Source organism: Schistocerca cancellata, chromosome 8 (genome assembly GCF_023864275.1).
Source record: "Schistocerca cancellata isolate TAMUIC-IGC-003103 chromosome 8, iqSchCanc2.1, whole genome shotgun sequence".
NCBI lineage: Eukaryota > Metazoa > Arthropoda > Insecta > Orthoptera > Acrididae > Schistocerca > Schistocerca cancellata.
The window spans coordinates 347,191,467-347,214,593 of NC_064633.1; the positions used below are offsets into that span (position 1 = coordinate 347,191,467).

General features: G+C 43.0%; 1 protein-coding gene across 1 annotated transcript in view; it reads left to right on the top strand.

Moving 5' to 3' along the window:
- LOC126095146 (acetylcholinesterase-like) overlaps positions 1 to 22,449 on the top strand; it is a 118,439-nt gene extending 95,990 nt beyond the window's left edge. The window contains exons 9-11 of the mRNA XM_049909866.1: positions 533 to 665; positions 13,382 to 13,502; positions 21,465 to 22,449. Of these exons, the coding sequence (XP_049765823.1) occupies positions 533 to 665; positions 13,382 to 13,502; positions 21,465 to 21,612 (402 nt within the window). The 3' untranslated portion in view covers positions 21,613 to 22,449. The remainder of the gene's footprint in view (positions 1 to 532; positions 666 to 13,381; positions 13,503 to 21,464) is intronic.
- Positions 22,450 to 23,127: the final 678 nt, after the last annotated feature.

A 23,127-nucleotide genomic window follows, 5' to 3' on the forward strand; every position in this document is an offset into this window, starting at 1 on the left:
TTCCACAATACTCCACGATCCCTGTCCGTCAGTACAGTAGGTCTGGCAGGTCTTGGTTTAGCTGTAGTTCCTTCGCGTTTCCACTTCACATCACCAGCAGTCGCCTTGGGCAGCTTTGGGAGGGTTAGAGTGTCTCTGATGGATTCTTTACTCACGTGACATCTGGTGACCAGTCATGTTCGAAGTCACTGAGCTCTTCCGAATGACCCACTGTGTTGTTAGTGCTTCTCTACTGACAGCACAGTATCCGTCGCCTCCTTTTATACTGGTGAGTCTGTCTCCCGTCTGATCTGCTGGTCAATTCTGCATTCCATAGACGTGTCCGGATACTTCTGATCAGACAGTGTACATTGCATGTCGTAGTGCACATCAACAACATAATATTCATTGTAAAACTCTGGTACTTTTTTGAAATGTTATGTATATTGTGAAGCTAAACAGTTACTCACTTTTTTACAAGAAGTGTAAACTGACTCCTTATTTTCAGGTAATCGTACACGTCATTTTTTGACATAGATGTTTATGTTTGCAGATGCTGACGGACTTCGGCTTCGTGGAGCCATCAGACACCGCAGTGAGGATCATGGCTAACCAGTCTGACGCCGCTCCCATCTTCTACCACCTGTTTGACTATCGCGGACCTTCCATAGGGAACTCCACCTACGGTATGAAGTCACACTTATCAGCAGATTACAGGCAATAGCTTTGCGTGCAGTTCTTCCATTGGACTCATTTTCTTTCTAGTGGAGCTTACGTTTATGTCTTCAAATCATAATGTTGTAAATTAAGAGCATAAATAATGTTAATTGGTCTAGAACTGTTTCGTATTTTCATTTTCGTACTCGAGACGGGCGTGACAGATTTAAAATGTCGCATTAATGAGGGAGACTTTTCAGCGGCACGGAAAAATTCAGATATATATGCGCACTACCTGAAACTCCAGTCAATCAATAAAGTAACACGCAAACAGCAACTGTGCTGTGAGGTAACAGTGGTCTGAAAAGTCCACTCCAATGTTGCAGATGAGTAGGTACGCTGCTAGTAATGAGTAAACATTGAAGACAGTATTATAACGTTCAGCAGTACAGTGAATACTGCTAAGATCTGTATGCTTGGTGCACAACAAGATCCGTTCCACTCATCAGCCTGACAGTGATCTGAACTAGCTCTACGATGGTAACAAACTAATACCGCTCGAGGCACACTTCAGTGTGTGCTACACTAACGCAGCGCGACGACTACCGGTACATTAGACTGCTGGTCTGCAGCGGCCGTCTTCATAGCGAGGACTTATAACTGGGCTCCGAGGGCTGTGGCCCGAGGCTCGCTCGGATTGACCTTGCCATTGATGCTGTGCTTGCTTCTGTTTGCGACTGTCGACCTTTTGCATGAGTTTCGATAGTCGACAACACAGCACATCTACCTCCAAACACTCCCCACCGCTGTCGTATACAAAAGTTGAGAACGCAGGTGCGGAGAAGGACGGAACATCGACACAGTTGCAGGGGTAGGAACCGACGCCGAAGCCGGCGATATGCTCCTACCAGCACCCTGGAATTCGCCCTCCATGTGGCCGCAAACTCCAACTGGAAAAACTGTCACAGGGAGCACGTCGGGGTCCGTAGAGGCAGAAATTGACGCTGGAACAAATGGGAGTCGGGGACGGCGACGGGAAACTCCCAAGCGCCCAGCCAACTGACTGGAATCCCCCAATGGCTGCAGCGCGGGCTGCCAGACCAGCTGCGACGCTGAAGGCACTTCCAAGTTGATCTCCGTAGCGGTCTCCGACAGGGGAGACGACCACGCTGCAGGTGGAGGCAACTGGGACGGTGAAGGCGGCTACTGCAGACACTGGCGACGAATTGGGCCTGCGAATACAAGTCGGTATGGAGGAACTGGGAAAACTTCAGTTACTACGCAGCAAACTGCGACACTTGCGGAACACTCGAAAGTAAACTGCTTGCTGAAGCTGAAACTTGCATGTGTGCAGCAGACTGTGAACCTGCTAGGGCAGATACATGATGCAACAATGTTCGATGACGTTAGCCATGGAGATGCTCCACCAGCCATTTGCCGTCTCTTGGCAAGGAGCGGTACACAGAAAAGAATTCCATGAGTGTTTGGTTCCTTGAGTCTGTAGAGCGTAGCTTGTCCATCAGTGATTTGAAGGTCCGAAATGAAACGCCCTGGTTGACCCGCAGGACAGGACAGGTAGTATAAATTGTGGAACGGGGCCAAAATAAGTGGCTGTCAGTTACAGTCGAATACAGAACGTTATTATTTGATCAAACATTACAAGAGCCCCCCAAACAAATTGTTTTAAACACTCAGCTTTAGTCTTAGGGGCTTAATTACCGGCTGAAGGCCACTTTAATTTAAAAACGGCTGAAGGCTAATAACTTAAAACGCAAGCATAATCAGAAATTTAAAAGGCAAGCCTTATCTTAAAACAGTTCTTTAGTTACGCTTAAGTATCAAGTTAAAGTCAAATCGGCCGAAGGCCTAACACTTAAAACTCCATAACATAATTAAAAAAAAAAAAAATACCAACCGCCTTACGTGAAACCGTTCTTTAATTTAGGCTGAAGACCTTAGAGCAAACAACTCAAACTCAAAATCGGCTGAAGGCCGAAGACTTAAAATTGAACAACATTAAAATTTTTAAAATGCCAAAGGCATTACGTGACACAGTACCTTAAACTAGGCTGAAGGCCTTAAGAGCAAAACAGCTCTAATTAAAAAAAAATCGGCTAGGAGCCATACAAGTACAAACAACAAGAACAAATTTTTAAAAAAGGCAGTACACACAAGGGCGCTAAGATGTTTGACGGTCGGCCTGTAATTCAAACACTAACGCTCGCTTAGGTGAGACAGGCAGTTGGACCAACCATTCACGATCTGATGACAACCGAACCGACGGACAGTCAGTGGACCCACCGACAAGGTAACTTCCACTTCACCGGACCAGGGCACAACAGGGAGTTCAACGGAACAACGTAGAAGATATAGGCGCCCACAACCAAACATACATGGAGTTGTCAAACGACACACCGTGCTGGACGGCAACAACACGATGAGGAAACTACACTGCCTGAAATTTACGTCAACGGCCAGGGCAGATAACCGGAACGTTAACGGCCACAATGCAGAAGATTCCGCTGTTGCACTTCAATTCAAATAACCAAATATAGTGAAACTCCACCGGAGAGTGGCTGGAATTTTCCAAATTGAAAACCACGTTGTTGCTCGCGGGAATATCCCAACAGCCGACAACGAACTCCAAACGACACAATGTGAACAGTCTTGACCTGCTGGTAGGTTAAATCAAAACTCAACTTTCGTGTCCAGTGTTGGTGAGTCACGGACCTCGTAGCAATGGGAACAGCGCCACACACTCCGACACCGCATAGAGACCGCCACCGGGCCCCGGCCAAACTACACCCTGCCGAGAATTCCTCGCTGCTCCACGCGAAACGAACGACTACTACACACCAGCACGGAGACAGTACTAAAATAACTGGGCATTAAACTTCACAGGCTACACACTATTTCACAAACACTTGGGCGAAGAACGCGACCAAAGCTAAAAGCGGTGACTGTGCAATCACCAGGACGAATCACGAGTTGAGACACACACAGGCAACCCATAAGCGATCGAACAGCAAATCCACGTCGTCCGGTAAGACGACTAACCGACGATCAACCAACACCGTCCCCAGACATGTGTGCCAGCAACGGTCGGACGAGTCATGGATATCCAAACCTCACTGCCTCTCCGACCCGACCGAACTTCTGCCGCGTCCCAACTATCCGACTGCCAGGTAGGAACCACCCTGCTGGCGCGTTCCAACTGACCTCATTGCTCTGCCCGAACTGCACTGCTGGCGCGATCCAACCCGTTGGTCGACACACGACCACCAGGAAGTAATAGCAGTCCAGCAAAGATAAGAGCTGCTGCTGCCACTCACGGGCAGGCAAGGTAGCAACTCAGTGACACCAGTAATTGAAAACTAAGATAACGAGGCGGCAGTACGATAAAAACCGGGTGTTAAACAAGAGATGGCACGAACACGAGCCACCCACGGCTCACGAACAAACCGTTCTACCTCATTATTTGACTGTGAGTGGAAGGGTGCGTAAGAAAATATGCGGAATACCATTGTCATTACAAAACCTTCGGAACTGTTGAAAGGTAAATTATGGCCCGCAATCTGAATCTACCGCTTCAGCAACCCTTCAGTGCAGAATATTGAAGTAAGTGCCGACAATGTATTTGCTGATGTGCTGGACTTCATTGGCACAAACGGGAATTTGCTGAAAGCATCACTGCTAACAACCATCTGGCGTTTCAGAATAGACTAGCAAAGTCGAGATCCAATCTCTGCCTTAGTCCTGAGGGTCGTGACCAGTTAAAATGAGTTTGAGCTCGTGCGGTTTGATGTTTTGAATAAGCTGTACACTGAGAAGTCAACTGTTCGATATGATTGTTCATACCTCGCCGTGTACAACTGTGTCTTGCCAACTGTTTAGTACGGACAATGCCCCAAAGACCTCGATGTAAATTTCAACATTACCAACTGGAGGAACTGTGGGACTGTAACACGGACATCGCCATTTCTCGTACAGATACGTAGCATCCGCATCTGCACTGAAATGGCAGGACGAAGGATATAGGAGTCGCGTACTATGGGATGACTGATCTCTGTAATACTGCCAGACCACACCTTCCATGAACACATTCCAAAATGACCCCCAGGACTGGCTCAGATGCAATTTCACTTGCTACTCGAGGAAAGTTCAAAGGAAAGTTCTCCAAATCGTTGCGATCTCGGGAATCCACTTAAATGCAGGAGCATTCAGAGGAGTCAGACATCTCATTGGAAGCACTGGTAGCTGCAGTAGAAGATCAGCATGTGAATGCTTAGCTGTGGGCCGATACATCGTTTCATACTGATAATATGAAAGCAGAAATGCCCATCACTTCAATTTCTGGGCTTTTTGAGGAGTTACTGGCTTTGATTGATTAAATAGGGCCGTCCATAATGAAACCGAAACGTCCCCAAAAGAGCCGGCCGATATGACCGAGCGGTTATAGGCGCTTCAGTCTGGAACCGCGCGACCGCTATGGTCGCAGGTTCGAATCCTGCCTCGGGCATGGATGTGTGTGATGTCCTTAGGTTAGTTAGGTTTAAGTAGTTCTAAGTTCTAGGGGACTGATGACCTCAGATGTTAAGTCCCATTGTGCTCAGAGCAATTTGAATTTCGTCCCCAAGAGAAATATTGGTGCAATTTGGTAACCCCTCCCCCCCCCCCCCCCCGCCCTCATACATGAGGGGGACGGCCGCCTGTTTTGACTGACTATAATCGCATTGTACATAGTTTCGGTGGCCTGTCAGTGGATCCTATTCTGTTTGACAACACAGCGCCAGTATCATAAGATGAGACACCCACAGCAAGAATGACTGGTTTATTAGTGTCGAGGTGAACGAGACAACCATCTCTGAATACGACATCCTTCAGTGGCTGAAAAGTGGTGTGACAGATCATGCAAAAGAAACCCGTTTTCGATGCAAGCGATTCAAGGGAGCAGTGATCTCTGCTGTGTGAGGAATAAAAAGAATGTAATAACATAATTTGCCTATCACTGCTTACAGTGCTTTGACATTCTTGGATGCAGGCAAACCCCTCATAGCACTCAAGGGAGACTGTAAAGGATGAAAGCACTGTGCGTTAACAACTTGTCCAATTGTACTCCATTTCAGTATTGGAAACGGAACAATTTGACATATTGCACTTTACACCTATTTCTGATAACACTTTGAACAACGAATCTAAAATCTGCAAATGTTCAGCTGGTGTCTGACCAGAAGTTACTGTAGCGTCCAAGTAATAAGCACAGTGAGCAACTTCTGACGTAAGCTGCTCTAAAAGCCTCTGAGAGATCGTGTGCACTGAGGCCCTGCCGAAATGCAATCTTTGAAACTGGAATCGACCCTGATATATAATAATAATAAGCTTCGTGGATGTATCGTCCAATGGCGCTTGCAAATATCCGTCTTGCAAGACAATTTTTTGTTCAAAAAATGGTTCAAATGGTTCTGAGCACTATGGAACTTAACATCTGAGGTCATCAGTCCCCTAGACGTAGAACTACTTAAACCTAACTAACGTAAGGACATCACACACATCCATGCCCGACGCAGGATTTGAACCTGCGAACGTAGCAGCAGCGCTGTTCCGGACTGAAGCTCCTACAACCGCTCGGCCACAACGGTCGGCACAATTTTTGGAAAAAACGTGACTGTGTTCCACTTTGTTCATGAGCTCGTCTGGGCGGGGCAACGGGAACGAATTACTGACGGTTTGTGGACTCACAGTAGCCTTAAAATCTGCACGTAGCCTTCACCCACCCGACGGCTTCGTAATAAAGACCAAGAGGGCGCCCACCGGCTAGCTGACACAGGTTTTATCACATCGCAGTCCCGCCATCGCTGTAACTTTTTAGAAACCTGGTTCTAAAGAGCATAAGGGACAGGCCGTGGGCTGCGCGTTGTCTTTCAGAGTGATATGAGCCTCAAAGTCTGATTCCTTGCCTAAACCTCCGTCAAACAACTGGCTGTGCTTAGGGCACAATGTATCAATGCTAGCTTGAGGCACAGCCGCATTCACTTGTAGGACATTACCTTGTATAGACAAACCAAATAAATCACATATTTCCATACCGAAAATGGAGAACATATCACACTGGAAGGTCCTGTTTTTGTAGTATTGCGAAGAGTGAAAGGCAGACTACACACTCCCAATACAGGGATACCCTCATCATCAAGAGGTGACATTGTGGCAAGAGGCTGTTGTAGCCGACGACTACGTAATCATTCATTCGATGCGTGGTTAAACACTGTACCAGTACCTAACTGTAATTTCACATCACTATTAGTCACACGCATATGAACAAATAACTTATTTGCGTGTCGTTTGACACCTTGAAATCGATTCTATATTCCGACATAACTGTCGTAAAAGAGTGTGACTCTAGTATTAGTTAAATCTTTATTTGACACAACAATAGCGAAACCAGAAAAACCAGTAGACAAAATTTTTCTTTAAAAAAAAGGTGTTATAGTACCGGCTTCAACGAACGACGTCGTCATTTAAAATGTATAACATCAGTTATATATACACTCCTGGAAATTGAAATAAGAACACCGTGAATTCATTGTCCCAGGAAGGGGAAACTTTATTGACACATTCCTGGGGTCAGATACATCACATGATCACACTGACAGAACCACAGGCACATAGACACAGGCAACAGAGCATGCACAATGTCGGCACTAGTACAGTGTATATCCACCTTTCGCAGCAATGCAGGCTGCTATTCTCCCATGGAGACGATCGTAGAGATGTTGGATGTAGTCCTGTGGAACGGCTTGCCATGCCATTTCCACCTGGCGCCTCAGTTGGACCAGCGTTCGTGCTGCACGTGCAGACCGCGTGAGACGACGCTTCATCCAGTCCCAAACATGCTCAATGGGGGACAGATCCGGAGAACTTGCTGGCCAGGGTAGTTGACTTACACATTCTAGAGCACGTTGGGTGGCACGGGATACATGCGGACGTGCATTGTCCTGTTGGAACAGCAAGTTCCCTTGCCGGTCTAGGAATGGTAGAACGATGGGTTCGATGACGGTTTGGATGTACCGTGCACTATTCAGTGTCCCCTCGACGATCACCAGTGATGTACGGCCAGTGTAGGAGATCGCTCCCCACACCATGATGCCGGGTGTTGGCCCTGTGTACCTCGGTCGTATGCAGTCCTGATTGTGGCGCTCACCTGCACGGCACCAAACACGCATACGACCATCATTGGCACCAAGGCAGAAGCGACTCTCATCGCTGAAGACGACACGTCTCCATTCGTCCCTCCATTCACGCCTGTCGCGACACCACTGGAGGCGGGCTGCACGATGTTGGGGCGTGAGCGGAAGACGGCGTAACGGTGTGCGGGACCGTAGCCCAGCTTCATGGAGACGGTTGCGAATGGTCCTCGCCGATACCCCAGGAGCAACAGTGTCCCTAATTTGCTGGGAAGTGGCGGTGCGGTCCCCTACGGCACTGCGTAGGATCCTACGGTCTTGGCGTGCATCCGTGCGTCGCTGCGGTCCGGTCCCAGGTCGACGGGTACGTGCACCTTCCGCCGACCACTGGCGACAACATCGATGTACTGTGGAGACCTCACGCCCCACGTGTTGAGCAATTCGGCGGTACGTCCACCCGGCCTCCCGCATGCCCACTATACGCCCTCGCTCAAAGTCCGTCAACTGCACATACGGTTCACGTCCACGCTGTCGCGGCATGCTACCAGTGTTAAAGACTGCGATGGAGCTCCGTATACTACGGCAAACTGGCTGACACTGACGGCGGCGGTGCACAAATGCTGCGCAGCTAGCGCCATTCGACGGCCAACACCGCGGTTCCTGGTGTGTCCGCTGTGCCGTGCGTGTGATCATTGCTTGTACAGCCCTCTCGCAGTGTCCGGAGCAAGTATGGTGGGTCTGACACACCGGTGTCAATGTGTTCTTTTTTCCATTTCCAGGAGTGTACATACATTATATATTCTCCAACTGACGTTTTACATTTTGAAATGATGACGCAGTTCGTTGAAACCGGTAACGTAACCACCTTTTTTTTTAAAGAAAAATTTTATGTAGTGTGACAATGGATTCACTATTGAAGTGTCAAATAACCATTTAACCTTGAGATCGTCTGCACTGACAAACAGGTTGAGCCGCTGAGGGTCACTGCGCATAGGCGTGGCAATAACATCATTCACTTTCGAGGACACAGAGTTTGAATTCGACCTTGAAAATTACCTGGCGCGGGGCTTTGAAGACACTTTGAATACAGCCTTGCTTCCCACATAAAGAACACTTTGCTTCCAGACACCGATATTGTTGCCGATCATGCGCTCGGAAACACCATAGGCAAGACTTCCTTGTGTGGTTCGAAATATATTCGCTGACTGCAGATTTCTTGGCATCATCTTTATTAGTTATAGATACACTACCCATTAGTGACATGTGAAAATTTGTGCCGCACCGGGGCTCAAACCCAGATTTCTCGCTTATCATGAGCGATCACCTTCGTGTCTTCTGGCGTTGCTACTTTGTTACAGGCAATCGAATCATCTGTGAACAGTCTAAAGTAGCATCCGAAGCTTTGTACTGGATCGTTTATTTGCATTGTAAACAATAACATTCCCGTCACATTTCCTAGCGGTACTGCGGAAATAATCTTTACATCTGTCAATTTTGTTCCCTTAAGAGCGATGTGTTGAGTGCTGACTGGAAGGAAGTCTCGAATGCAGTCTCAAATCTGGTCCAATGCTCGATAAACTCGTACTTTTTTTCACTAAACGGCAGTGCGGGACGGTGTCAAACGCCTTCCTGAAGCCAACGAACACGGTGCCAACCTCAGCACCGTTCTCTACAGCGCTATGGGTCTCGTGGAGGAGTTTCGCAAGATCTCTGTTCGCAGAATCCATGATGATATTTATAGAGGAGATATTCGTTCTCCAAAAACGTCAAAATACTTATGCATAAAACATCTTTCATAATCTACAACAGATGAGGTCCACGATACAGGTCTATAATTGTGTGCATCTGTCCTACGGGAATGACATACGCTTTTTGCCAGTCGCTGGTACCCTTCATTGCTCCAGCTGTGCGATAAATTGCTGCTAGAAAGGGAGCAAATTCTTTCTTATAATCTTTATAGAATCTCATAGATAACTCATCTGGTTCTTTTCACTAATAAGGGATTGAAGTTGCTTTTCTGTTCTGCGATTGGTTATCTCAAAATCTGACATTCGTACGAAGATTGAAAGAAAGGACTGCATTACGATCTTCCGCGGCATAACAATTTCGGAAGATCGAATCCAGTATTTCGGGCTTCTCTCTGTTATCTTCTGTTTCAGTGCCAGTATAGTCTCTGAGCGAATGAAGAGATGATTTCCAAGCGCTTGCTGATTTTGCATAAGACCAGAACCTCCTAGAGATCTTATCCAGATCAGTAAACAAAATTTTACTTTCACAGTCATTGAGATTTTCTCTCATTGCTCGCCTTACACTTATTTTCGCATCGTTCAGCTTTTGTTTGTCAGCTATGTTTTGACATTTCTTCAGTCTGAGAGGAAGTTCGGAGCAGTTTCCTATCACGGCTATTACACTACGGTAGGTCATTCAGATCCCTTAAGACCTTCTTCGGAATACGCTTCTTTAAGACATATTGAAAGATGCTTTTGAATTTTTTTCCATTTGCTCTCCACATCTTCGTCCTTATCACTGAATATTTGATTCTGACTACTCAAATACTCTGCAAATTGCTTCTGTCACTCTTGCTAAGCAAAGAAATCTTCCTACCTTTCTTAACATCCCATAAAACCAGTAGTCATAGCCTCTCTTAAAACCTGGTGCTCACTGATAGTTTCCTGTACGTAAACTCATACGTTCCGGACTGTTGGTTGCTAGGAGGTCCAAGACGCTACTTTCACAAATTAGTTCTCTATCTGTTCAAAACGATTTTCAGAGAAGACATCCAGAATAATGTCATACGAAAACCTGTCTATGCACCAATTTTGATAGCATGAGTGTTCCAATCTATAGCTGGCAAGCTGAAGTCACCCCCATTACAACAGCATGATCAGGAAAATCGTTAACGATATTCTGTGAGTTCTCTCTGAAGAGCTATACCACTACAGCTCCTGACTCAAGAGGTCTATAAAAGCATCCGATTCCCACATTTGACCAGCTTCTGACGCCTAACGTCACCTAGGTTGAGTTACTTTCTGGATCCGTGGTAACCTCGCTAGTTATTTTCCAGTTCTTTAATGCAATAAATACGCCACAACCATTGGCAACTAACCTATCCTTACGATAAATATTCCAATCTGAACTTAGTATTTCGCCGCTAATAACTTCCGGTATCAACGACTTTTCTGTTCCCAATACTATCTGGGCATTATAACGTTCAATAATCGATACTTTTCCTTGGTTGTTCCTGCAGTTTACTAATATCATGTTAACCTTTACTATACCCGACCTATGAGGCGAGCATCCTCTGAGAGTATTATGGCTGATGTAACTTCGATTCTGAAAGGCAATTCGACTCTCATCCGAAAGGGGTGAGGGGTTTCTCTAACATAAAAAACCCATGTGCACGCCACACGTACTCCGATACACTAGTATCAGCTTCCTCCACCCGATAGCGGAGCTCGAGAAATTCGCGTCCCATACAGTCGCAGAGTCGTACGAGCTCTGGTTTAGACCTTCCACTGTGCTCCAAAGCAGAGGACCGCGATCGGCCCTGGGCACGATGCTACAAAGAGACGGCTTAGCCTGCACAACTCTTGCGGTGCTAACTGCCTTCACCAAATTAGCCTTCTGGTGAAAGGAGCCAAGGGCGGTCTTCAGAACCCAAGCGGCAGGCGTCATACGTGCAAAATGTGTCCCTACACTAAGAAATATATCAAGATGTGTGGCGTCAGCGTTCTCGAACTGATTGTAGAACTTCATTAATGTCTTGGAGGTGGGTCGTACACTGCTATATCTATGCCCTAATAACAGCACCAGCTGTCTAAAATAGGTTTCGTCGGACAAGTACCAGCTAAACCGATAAAACTGATAACAGGATAAATAAGTTAAAGAAAGTATGCAATAACTTGGTCTGAACAAATAAATAAATGTAGTTGGCACAATGGCGAAGTTAAGTCTGAATTCTATACGCATCTTGCGGTTGAAGATCATATTTTGTTTGTTTTTGCTTCCTGATATACAGTGTAGTCATGGAAATACGTTTGTGCCTAGAGAAAATACGATATATTCTTCATTAATCAACAGTGTGGTGGGTTCACGTATTTTCCGTCAGAAAAATGTAAAAAAAGTGTGATAAGTTATAATGTTTTGATTATTAGTTTATGGTATTTACATTTATAATTTTACTATCGCAAAATATATAGCTTACATCACATACTGATTTTATGTGGCTGTACGACATTTGAAATATCAGACGTAGTGCAGACTGCCGTTCGGCCACTCCGGTTTAGATTTTTCGCACTCTCATCAGTCACTCCAGATAAATGCTGGAGTAATTCCTCTACAAGACAACCCCCAATTTCCTACCAGAGCTTTGTCCATCTCAGTTAATATTCCGTCCAATTACCTCATCATTGTCTGTGCGTCGCCAATCTCTAATTATCTTCAAAAAAATGGTTCAAATGGCTCTGAGCACTATGGGACTCAACTGCTGTGGTCATCAGTCCCCTAGAACTTAGAACTACTTAAACCTAACTAACCTAAGGACATCACACACATCCATGCCCGAGGCAGGATTCGAACCTACGACCGTAGCAGCAGCGCGGCTCCGGACTGGAGCGCTTAGAACCGCACGGCCACCGCGGCCGGCCTAATTATCTTCTTTCTTTCCTAAAACCGTATCATACAAAAGGCTACCGTTACGAATGTAGTTAGCTGAACATGTGCAAAGCCCCCATAAATTGATCAGTACGGGAAGAAAGAAAACAAAACATTGACCATAGACACGATATTTTCCAATATATATGTTGATATTAGTTATAGTTTGATTTAGATTAGTAGTCTGTGATAAGTGTTAAGTGTAGTTTTCCCCTCCTTGAGTAAGTTTAATGGTCACTGATATTTACTGAAAGCTCGTCGTTTGATAGAACAAATAAAACGATAGAATGGAATGAAGAGTGAGTACAATTTTGCTACAAGATATTGTGTAACACACACTTCCTTTGTCACAGGTGAGTTACACTAGAATTTTATGTAAGAAAACGTAAAAAACTGGAAACGTAAACGTATGCTACGCTATTTGTCTGGAATGCCGCACAGTGCAAAACTGACTAAAAGCTCAAGTTAACTATCACTGAAGATCATAGTGTCTTCCAAAATAAAGTTCTCATCGGTGGCAATATAGGTTTGTGGAGGCCCCATCTTAATCTCTATGGTGCAACCATTTTGAACAGTGTCATTATCCATTATTTTATAGGTGTTACTACTTTGGAGTTTCATTTCCAAAAGACAGCTGTTTAGTTACTAAGCGTATTGCATCCTGTGGCGTAATTAGATATTCTTTCCACTTTAGTGTATTAATTAGTTTGATTTTTTATTCATATGTAAAGGTGATAGTTAATATCTATGAGGTCACGACTTGATTCAGAAAATTCTATACCTACTTAAGTACTGTAATGTTACGTATACCGATCGTCGGAACACTCTGGACTAGTGTCTATTTGATATATTGTGTTTTAGCTTAATGCGTGTATGAGAATGTGCTGGCTAAGTTTCTTCTTTTCTCACAGGAACTCCTCATGGATCACAACGGTCGGTGCTCTTTTCAGGACTAGTCAGGAACCCTGACGAAGAATTCATCCAGCTAAGGACAAACATGGTTAGATTGTGGGCCAACTTCGTAAAATACGGGTAAGCATAGCATGTGCCAAGAACCTCGTTTCTTACAACATAACTGATTTTTTCGTTGTTGTTAATGTTGTCTTCAGTCAAAAGACTGGTTTGATACAGCTCTCCAGGTCAGTAAACACAATACAATCCCCTTCATCTCTGCGTAGCTACTCCATCTTACATTTGTTTTACTGTGATTACTTAGTCACACCTTGGTCTCCTTTTATTATTCTAACCTTTCATACTTCCTTTCATTACTAAACAGACATTGTATCCCGTCAACAGCCGCTTTAGTGAAGTTGCGTCATCATTTTTTTCTCTCGAAGTCGATTCAGTATATCTTTAATAATTATCCGATCTACTTATTTGATCTTCAGCTTTCTTCCGTAGCACCACATTTCAAAAGCTACTATTCTGTTCTTCTTTGAACAGCGTATTGTCCACATTTCACTTCCAAACAAAGCTATACTCCAGGCAAATGACTTCAGAAGAGACTTCTAACTGTTAACAAATTTCTCTTTTTAGGAAAGTTTTTTGGGCCTTGCCAGTCTGTATTTTATAAACTTTCTACTGAAGCCATTTTTTTGTCAAAATATCAATACTCATCGGCTAGTTTTAGTGTCTCAATTCCTAATCTAATTCACTCGGCATCGTCTGATTTCAGTAGAGTGAGTTCCATTATTTTTGTTTCCTTTGGTTGATGCTCCTCTTGTAACCCCTTTTCATCACACTTTCCATTCCCTTCGATTGATGTTCCAAATCCTTTAGGGTCTTTGACAGTTTGAGTAATAGTGGGGGAGGGTACAATCGTGTCTCATTCCTCTCTCAACTACAGCTTCTCTTTCATGTCCATCGGCTCTTATAACTGGATTCTGGTTGCTATATAAATCGAAGATTACATTTCGCCCTCTGTATTTTAATGCTGCTACCTTCCTAATCAGAATTTATGTACTGTTTTGCCTCCTACATGATGGTCTACTAAAGCAAATTAAAAGTAATTAATCTTGACTCAAAAAATGACAAAGTAAATCAAAATATTTTCCCTACTTATCAGCGTGCTGGTTAAGCGTGGAACATATCTGACAACTCAGTCGTTGCTAGGCAAACTCTTAGAATTAGTCTCTATTGGTGGTATGACAGAGCCAGTTACATTTCTGTAAAATTGTGGTTGCCGACTTTTTTCTAAGGTGGGGAGGTAACGTCGATCAGTTAACATGGGGTTGGGAGCGGGGAGTGGAGGTAGTCGATGAGGTTAATAGATTTTACAGTCTTACAGTTTTGCATAATTTGGAATAATTATTAAATTAACAGTACTGTTCTTCTGTTGCTCCGTTAACCAAATAGGACAAATCAATAAAGATACGACATTCAAAAAGTCAGATACTACTTGCACATGGATATGCTTTTTGTAATAGAAGTATTATTTTCATTTGCTTTTCTCATATTTGCAGCACCTTTTATTGTGTACCCAACAGAGAACTTTTGTTAAGGAACTGCCCCTTCGATTATGTCTGTACAATACCCGCTTTCAAATACGAGAAAAACAACTGTTTAAAGATACAGTAACAGTTTTAAGTAAAGGTAATACGAACTGATTGACTACGCTGAATTAAACTAATCTGTTCGAAATATCTTGGAAATAGTGTGACGAAGTTTAAATGAAAGCAATACAAATAAGAAAATGAAACTTAAATGTACCGTTACACACTACGTTTCGTTAGCTAAGATGACTGAGAGGAATGTGTACAATCACCAGAAGTCTACGCACAGGTAAAAATTGCAAGGAAAGAAATCGGCTGTGCCCTTCCAAAAGAACCATCTCGTCATTTACCTTATGCCAGGGCAATTCAGCTCGGGTGATCAGGAACGCGGAACAGTCGGAGGTGTAGCGTAGCATCTGGGTAGAGTCGGGTTTGGGCTGAGTGTTTTGCAGAAGTGGGCTTATTATAAAAAACATATTTATTAAACACAAACAAATTCTCCAACAGTTCAAAAAAATTTAAAATTAGCTAGAGTAAACTCAAATCTCTTGCCCGCTACAGTCCTTGAGAAATTCGGCATCAGACAACTGTAAATAAATTAAAATTTCTTCCAATACAGTAGTAAGCGAATCTGATATTAAATACCTTCCCAAAAATAGCAAAATTCAAGGTCAGTAACAAAACAATATACATCTCACAATACTACAGCTAAACAGGGGGCAATAACAAAACAACGTACATCTCATAATACTCGGCCTCTTGGTCCATGAAACATAGTCAAGCAGAAAATAACGATGGTCACTCAGTGAGAAAATAATGACAACCACAAAATCATACTCGCAATCCTCAAACTTTACAGCAGTGTGTACCCAGAATAAAATCAACTTCTCCCTCCACCAAATACTCATTCCTGCTAATCCTATTAACTTTTGTTGTTGTTTTGAAATAATACACAGCTGTATACAACCTTTACTTGAATATTTGTTTTGATGTAAATGGTGAAAAAGAAGATTCATAACCAAAAAGACCCACAGCAAGAAAAATTTTTCTAAATCTTACAGTGCGAGATGTTAAGAAATGTGTCGTGTAGCATGCGCCATAAAACAAAACATATGTTTTAAAATAAAAAAGTTTTTTGTGGTTCACGAATAAATTAAACTGTTTATATATCAGAAATACAAGATAGTAAAAGAACAGTTCGTTGGAAAACCTTTCAACTTTGTGATCGGTTGAATCTGACACAATATATGATGTTTGTGAACTGAAATTTTCTACAAGACAGTTTCCAGTGCTTCTTCATTAAGTTTTGACAGAAATTTTTAAGTGTCAGTTTCTCTTCTCTGTTAAATCTATGAGTCATTTTTAAACTTTTTGGCAAATCGTATGCCAACTTGTGAGACTCAGTCTTAGCGCGCGACATTAATAGGGAATCTAATTTTCTCGAACGTGATTCACGCATTTCTTCGTAGATTTCTACAAATGTTGATTAGAAAAATCCCATATGAGGTGTCACAAATATCTGCTGATTCTCCACAGTGGTTTTCATCTCCTTTTCCGATTATTAAAACAACGGACAGCAACCATTTCGATTTCACCTTCCGCTTGTTTCAGGACATTCTGGCATCAAGCCCCTCTACCCTCACCAGTACGTTCCTCTTTGAACCTTGGCATCGTGCCTGAAAAACAAAATAAAAAATTAGGTACATGTTGATTATCACCTGACTGTGGTATGGCCTATGCTACCTAATGTTGCACATTAAATCATGGTGATAACAGAAACTGATTTGAGTAGGGAGAATTTCATTACAATCCACAACAGACTACTTAATTATTGTTAATCCTCGTGAGATAAAATACTTCTTACTTTTGAAAGTGTAAACACCGTTCACCAGCTACTAAACTCGGAACCAAATAAAATTCGCTTGTAACACAGAATCAATTACTGCATCACACATGTTCCACAAAATTCCAGAGTGATGTCTGCACTTTATTCCACTTTATTCCAAACGCTGCATGCGTCAGCTTCTAACACGCCCGGGGATACAAATGGCGTTTTGTCGGGGGGGGGGGGCACTCTTAAACTGGTTGTCGCTTTTCGGACCGTGCGCCCTGTCCACACCACGTACCTTATACTCCCGCGGCGGTCATATTGTTCTGCTCCACCCTGCTGCTGCCTTGTCTGAAATTATCTATAGATATATGTAAGTGGGTTTAGGGGAGCCACTCAACGTTAAAACACAACACTGTCCTACGTCTGGTATGAACAACTATTTTCTGAGACGATAAAGGAAAATCGCAGGCTGCACTGTTTACATTCTAAGTCATAAGTGTTTACCCCAATTAATGGATGACAACCAGTCCACAATATCACTCTGACGAGCGTACGCGTAACAGAACACGGCGCGGATGATTGTTGATGCGGAATCCGAATAACCGAACGAAAGTTCTTATGCTCGCCACGCATACACAGATTTCTTTTGGTACCAGTCCTCCTTGACACTAGTAATGATATAACACTGTTTATAGAGTAAATTATTCAGTTCTCAGTTCTCAGTTGTACGAGCGTGCGCGAAACAGTCGCGACGCGGCTGATTGTTGATGATGCGGAAACTCGATGACCGAACGCACTTTCTCACGCTCGCTACAAGACACTGGCAAATGATTGCACTCTTTTGTGGTACTAATTTTTACTGATTACATTAGTTCATTCTGGGAGACTGAACACGGCGCGGATGATTGATACTGTATGGTACGACACACAACGAGAGGATACACAAATACGTTATCGGCGGCACTGCTCATTTTTAATTATATCTTGACGCACTTTCCTCTGAATCACTTCCATATTTCATCACTTTACTGTAATAGTACTTGTAGCAATACTTCAACGTCCATACTAACAATGCCTCTCATATGCAGAGCTACCCACAACACAACATAACAGTTCCGTGTCCCGCGCTCGACTCTGCAAAACTCGCTGCCGGCAAAGACACTCCGCAACTAAGCCAGCGATATGACAGTACGCTTACACGCTGTTATGCGGTAAACTCGAGAAACACGAAGCGATTCATATTACCCGCCGCCCATACTAATCGTCGTTCCCCTACATGTAATCTTAATCAAGCTCGCAGCGTAATGATCACAACAGAATTCACAGAGCCCTCCTCAAGAGAGGTATAAACGCGTACTCCCTGCGTGCAAGAAAATGCATCAAACCAGACACACAGTACCGTGTTTATGGTCCTGTCATGCGAAATACAGCTCCCAACATTCGTTAACTTGTACTAATTTTACAAAAAAATGGTTCAAATGGCTCTGAGCACTATGGGACTTAACTTCTAAGGTCATCAGTCCCCTAGAACTTAGAACTACTTAAACCTAACTAACCTAAGGACATCACACACATCCATGCCCGTGGCAGGATTCGAACCTGCGACCGTAGCGGTCGCGCGGTTCCAGACTGTACTAATTTTACAAACACATAATTCGACCAGCTGACCGAAATCACTGCCAGCCACTAAAGCGATCACCGAAGCCCTTGTCTGTACCTCTCCTGTAGCCGCTATCCTATCGCCACCGAGTAAAAACTCTTAGTACCTTCCTAGCCCATTGTGTCCACACCAGACGGGCGCACACTGCATCGACCTATAAAGATTTCAGATATCCAGGCACTTCAGCCCACCAGCTCACAGACGGTTTTTTAGAGTTCACTTTCTTCCCAGTGACCTGCTGACTGCTTCACTCCACCCTCACAGCTCCAACTGTGGCCCACTGAGATGCTTCAGTCCTGCAGTGCGCCTTCAAACGCATCGACGCCACTCGGGACTCGCTTGCTGCTGGCCTCAGAAGCGTCTGATGGAGGCTCTCTTAGATGTCGCCTCTACTCCCGCTCCGTTGTCCACATCTCCCAGCTCATCCCACTTCCACCAACCTCGACAACCGCCCCCCAACTCGGCCAGGCACCATGATGAATACTGCGGACCCGCCGCAGTATTCCCGACCACGCCACGGCTATCACGGCGTTGCCTTCTGGCAGATGTTCCTCCTTTCAAGTGGGGTAGGTGACTGACGTCCATCGCCTCCCACACAATACCGTGTGGTGCTAGCTGCAGTACAAACTCCGCTGATCGTACCCTTTGGCTAAAGTCAAGCGCCGGAATAGTGCAACCACACTTGGCTGGGCGGGAACGTCCCGCGAATTTGAAATTCACGGCACAGAGGTAAACACAGACACTCTTATGAACAAAAGTTCGTGCACTGCTAAATGGCAGACGAAGCGTGTTTCTCTAACAGCAGACCTTCAACGCCAACTGTTTCCAGTAGCCCATGGGAAGATCTGCACCTTACTTCCGGTGGTGGTAATTATGCAAAATGTTTAATGTACCATAAAATTTGCGACGACCTCGACACGAAGAGATGAAACTCTCTCTTTCTCTGGGAAAGGCGAATGGAGGCTAGAAATCTCACATACTTTCCAATATTGTCTGCAGCGAGCAATGTTGCCACTGATATAAAGTTTGGAGAGTGTTTAAGCCTTCTAAGAAAGTTGCGTAACGGATTTGGGAAAAGGTTCTGACGACACATATCAGGAATTTTTGCCACGAAGTGCACTGTTGATGACGAGTCTGTCAGCCACGTACTACAAATTTAGATCGTTGAAATCCAATCATATGGAATTAAAAGACAGATATCAGACCAGAAAGATTCTAAGTGACCTCTATAAACATTTATCCCGAAATTTCATACCTCTGCAGCACGCATGCTTAGTTTGTTCGAATGAAGGAATGACTGAGACCAGTTCTTTTCCCTGATGAAAATATGGATACTGTGTCTGAGATGTTCCATATCACAGAATAATTTGAAATATGATTTGAGATTGTGCTCATTCAGTCGTTCCTGAGGATCTTGTACGAGGAGAGGCAAAGAAATCGAAGAAGAAATAATAAAATTAAATGAAACAACAAGTTTACTGTTACCAGTCACCGTTTTATTATTTCCATGTCGCGTTTCAAAGGTTTAAACCTCCATCATCGGGTGGATTTACATTAGTTAGAATGAAACTTGTGTGTGTGTTGTGTTACGCTTTCTTGGAGGAACTTGTGGCACTGCCTAGTGGAGAAACAAGACACTATTTCAGAACATGGTTTTGGATTTCTTCTGACAAAAATTAAAGTGATATCTAATGTTAAATATTAAATAAATAAACTAGAGTACCTCCAGTGCTCACACGTTCCTTTCACTGTCGTAACACATCATATGTATACTGTCACATTTGTAAACAAATTGTGCGTCTGGAATCTGCTGGGTGCAAGGTTCGTATATCAGAAGAGAAGACATAATCGCAGAGTGCAAAGAATATGCAACGTAACAACATTATTACAGAATAATTGTTTAAAGCATTTGGAGATGTTTGCTTTGAGATGTCGAATATAAATGTGTGTACTTCAGGTGGCATATAAATCCTATTTTGACAATTTAAAACAGCTTAACATTCGTACTCGTTTATACAATCAGGTGAAATGTTAGAACGGCTTAAACTTCATACTTGTTAATAACAATCAGGTGAAAATTTACAAATCTGAAGTACAATAATCATATTGGCTACAGCAGTAAAATCATATATAGATGACACTATTTGATTGGGATTAAAAGACAAAAAAGCGTAACACAACACACACACAAATGTCATTCTAAGTAATGTAAATCCACCCGATGATGGAGGTTTAAACCTTTGAAACGCATCGTGGAAATAATAAAACGGTGACTGGTAACAGTGAACTTGTTGTTTCATTTAATGTCAGTAACAGTCACGGTAAAGCCTAACCTAAAATGTTCGCATTTAAATGTAATAAAATACTAGCATTTACTAATTTTGCGTCGTTTTAATGCGTTTTGGTTTCCCTGTGTTGTCTTGTAGTCAGCTAACTGTGGATGAAGAGATCAGTGATTAGCTTGCTCATTTAATTCGTTCTTACGTATATTTCTTGTCATATGTCTACTTTCAGCTGTTTCCTTTACATTGTAACCCATTAGTTATTATGTTCACTGTAATCGTCTACTTCCTTAAATGCTGAACATGTTTATCAACATATCTCGTATTGCTAAACAGAACTTTACTTGTTTATTACAACTTAAACTGCAATTGTTGTCTTTAATTTAAGATACCACTATCCAAAATTGCTTGATCTTCGTCCCACTGCGCGCCGTATGCTTCTTTCGGCAATACAGCTGACACGTCTTGTACCGGCGAGCCCTCCCGCTCCCAGGACCCGTGCCAAATCTTGCTTCTCTATAGAGAGCGCTATCGTGAAAGGGAGTGTCTTAAGTGGTTTAGGAAATCACGGTAAACCTAAATCTTAATGACTGCACGGGTCTTTGAAGCATCGTCCAGTGTCTTATCATTGCGACAGCTCGCTCTGTCCTAGTAAGAAAGCGAGAGTTGAAGAGAAATGTAACTGTGTGGCTCTGATGTAGTACAGTACTCTTTTCCTTTTTGTTCCAGCACACCATCCCCCGAGGGTGAATCAATCGAATGGACGGCGTTCAACAACAGCGACCAGAATTACATGCACATCACGAATATCTTTGAAATGAAGCAGAGTGTGTACAAGCAGCGAATGGATTTCTGGCATGAAATAATGCCTGTCTAACGCACAGAGAAATCTCCTACAACGACGCGCAGCCCTCAAAAGTGACTGTTGAACATCTGTTTTGAAAAGGCCAGAATCTGATAACCATAACGAAGCCAGTATTAAAATGTATTTATTACTCTTACTTAGGTAACAGTACGCTGTTGTGTTCAGTAACATTTCTCCGCATTGTAGCCGTCAACGTCAACACGTGTGGCACAAGAAAGAAAATGGAAATTCCTTATTTCTGCATGTCCTTCAGAGAATATCGATTTGCATTATCTTGGACAATGTTTAACGTTTTATATTCTGAACATGTTTGGAGATGCAAGTACATCAATTCTGACTTTTATCCTCCCCAAAAGCTCACATTTAGCAACAAATGTGCTTATCTGTGACTGGATATACTAAGCAACTGATGCTTATCGATACTAGATCAACTGTACTAGTAGTATGGAAGTCTGAAAACGTCCACTTATTGCGAAAAATGGACTTTTATGTTTCAGTAGACGACTTACAGTGCATACTTTCATTGTATTAGCTTTAAGAGACTCATTAGTGACAACACTAACTTTTTTTCTTAAAACGAAGATGTGTGTAGCTTCAAATTCTATTGTTCTGTTGTGATGTCAGTAACTAATTTTTCAACAAAGTATATATTTGCTCTCTTATTGTTGATTTGATGACTTACATTAGCAATTTAATATATCTACAAAAGAAAACACACTGAAAACAAAATGGATAAAAAATGCTTGTTGTACTATTGTTTTTCCTTCCACTCTCACTGCATGTCATGGCTTGCGATCTATTTAAATCAAGACAATAATAAAAGACTTCCAAAACCTGGATTTTTAAAATCTGAAACTTTTCCAAATAAAAGAACTTTTCCATCAAATGAGATATTATTGTATGGATACGGTTTTTATTATAGTATATTATTAAATTGCGACGAAGGATTAAAAAACAAATATTAAACTATAGCTGAAGTATGAAATCTAACAAAATTAAGAAAATTATGCTTACTTCATATGTACATACGTTCTACGAAAGACTGCACAAAAATTTTCCTAACCAGGTGCCATTATTATCTAATAGTTACTCTTTATGAGTAGCTTATTTATCAGAAGACTGACGGTACTGTATTAATTAAGTTCATTATTGTAAGTATTTTCATAATAAATATAGTTCTATTGATGGTTTTAATAGTTCCAGGGCCTACGGTCTGGCCGTGTTATATTAGTCAACCTGGCCTTTCTGTGCTGGTATTGTGAAGAGTTGAAAGCAATGGGAAACTACAGCCGTTATTTTTTTCCCTACGGCGTGCAACTCGACAGTATGGTTATATGTTGATGGTATGTTCCTAGGTAAAATGTTCCCGAGATAAAATAGTCCACCATTCGGATTTCCGGGTGGAGACTGCTCAGGAGGATGTCGTCATCAAAAAAACCAAAACCTGGCATTTTACGGTCAGAGTGGAATATTAGATACCCTGATTGGGCACGCAGTCTCGAGAATTAAAAACAGATAATGGATGGG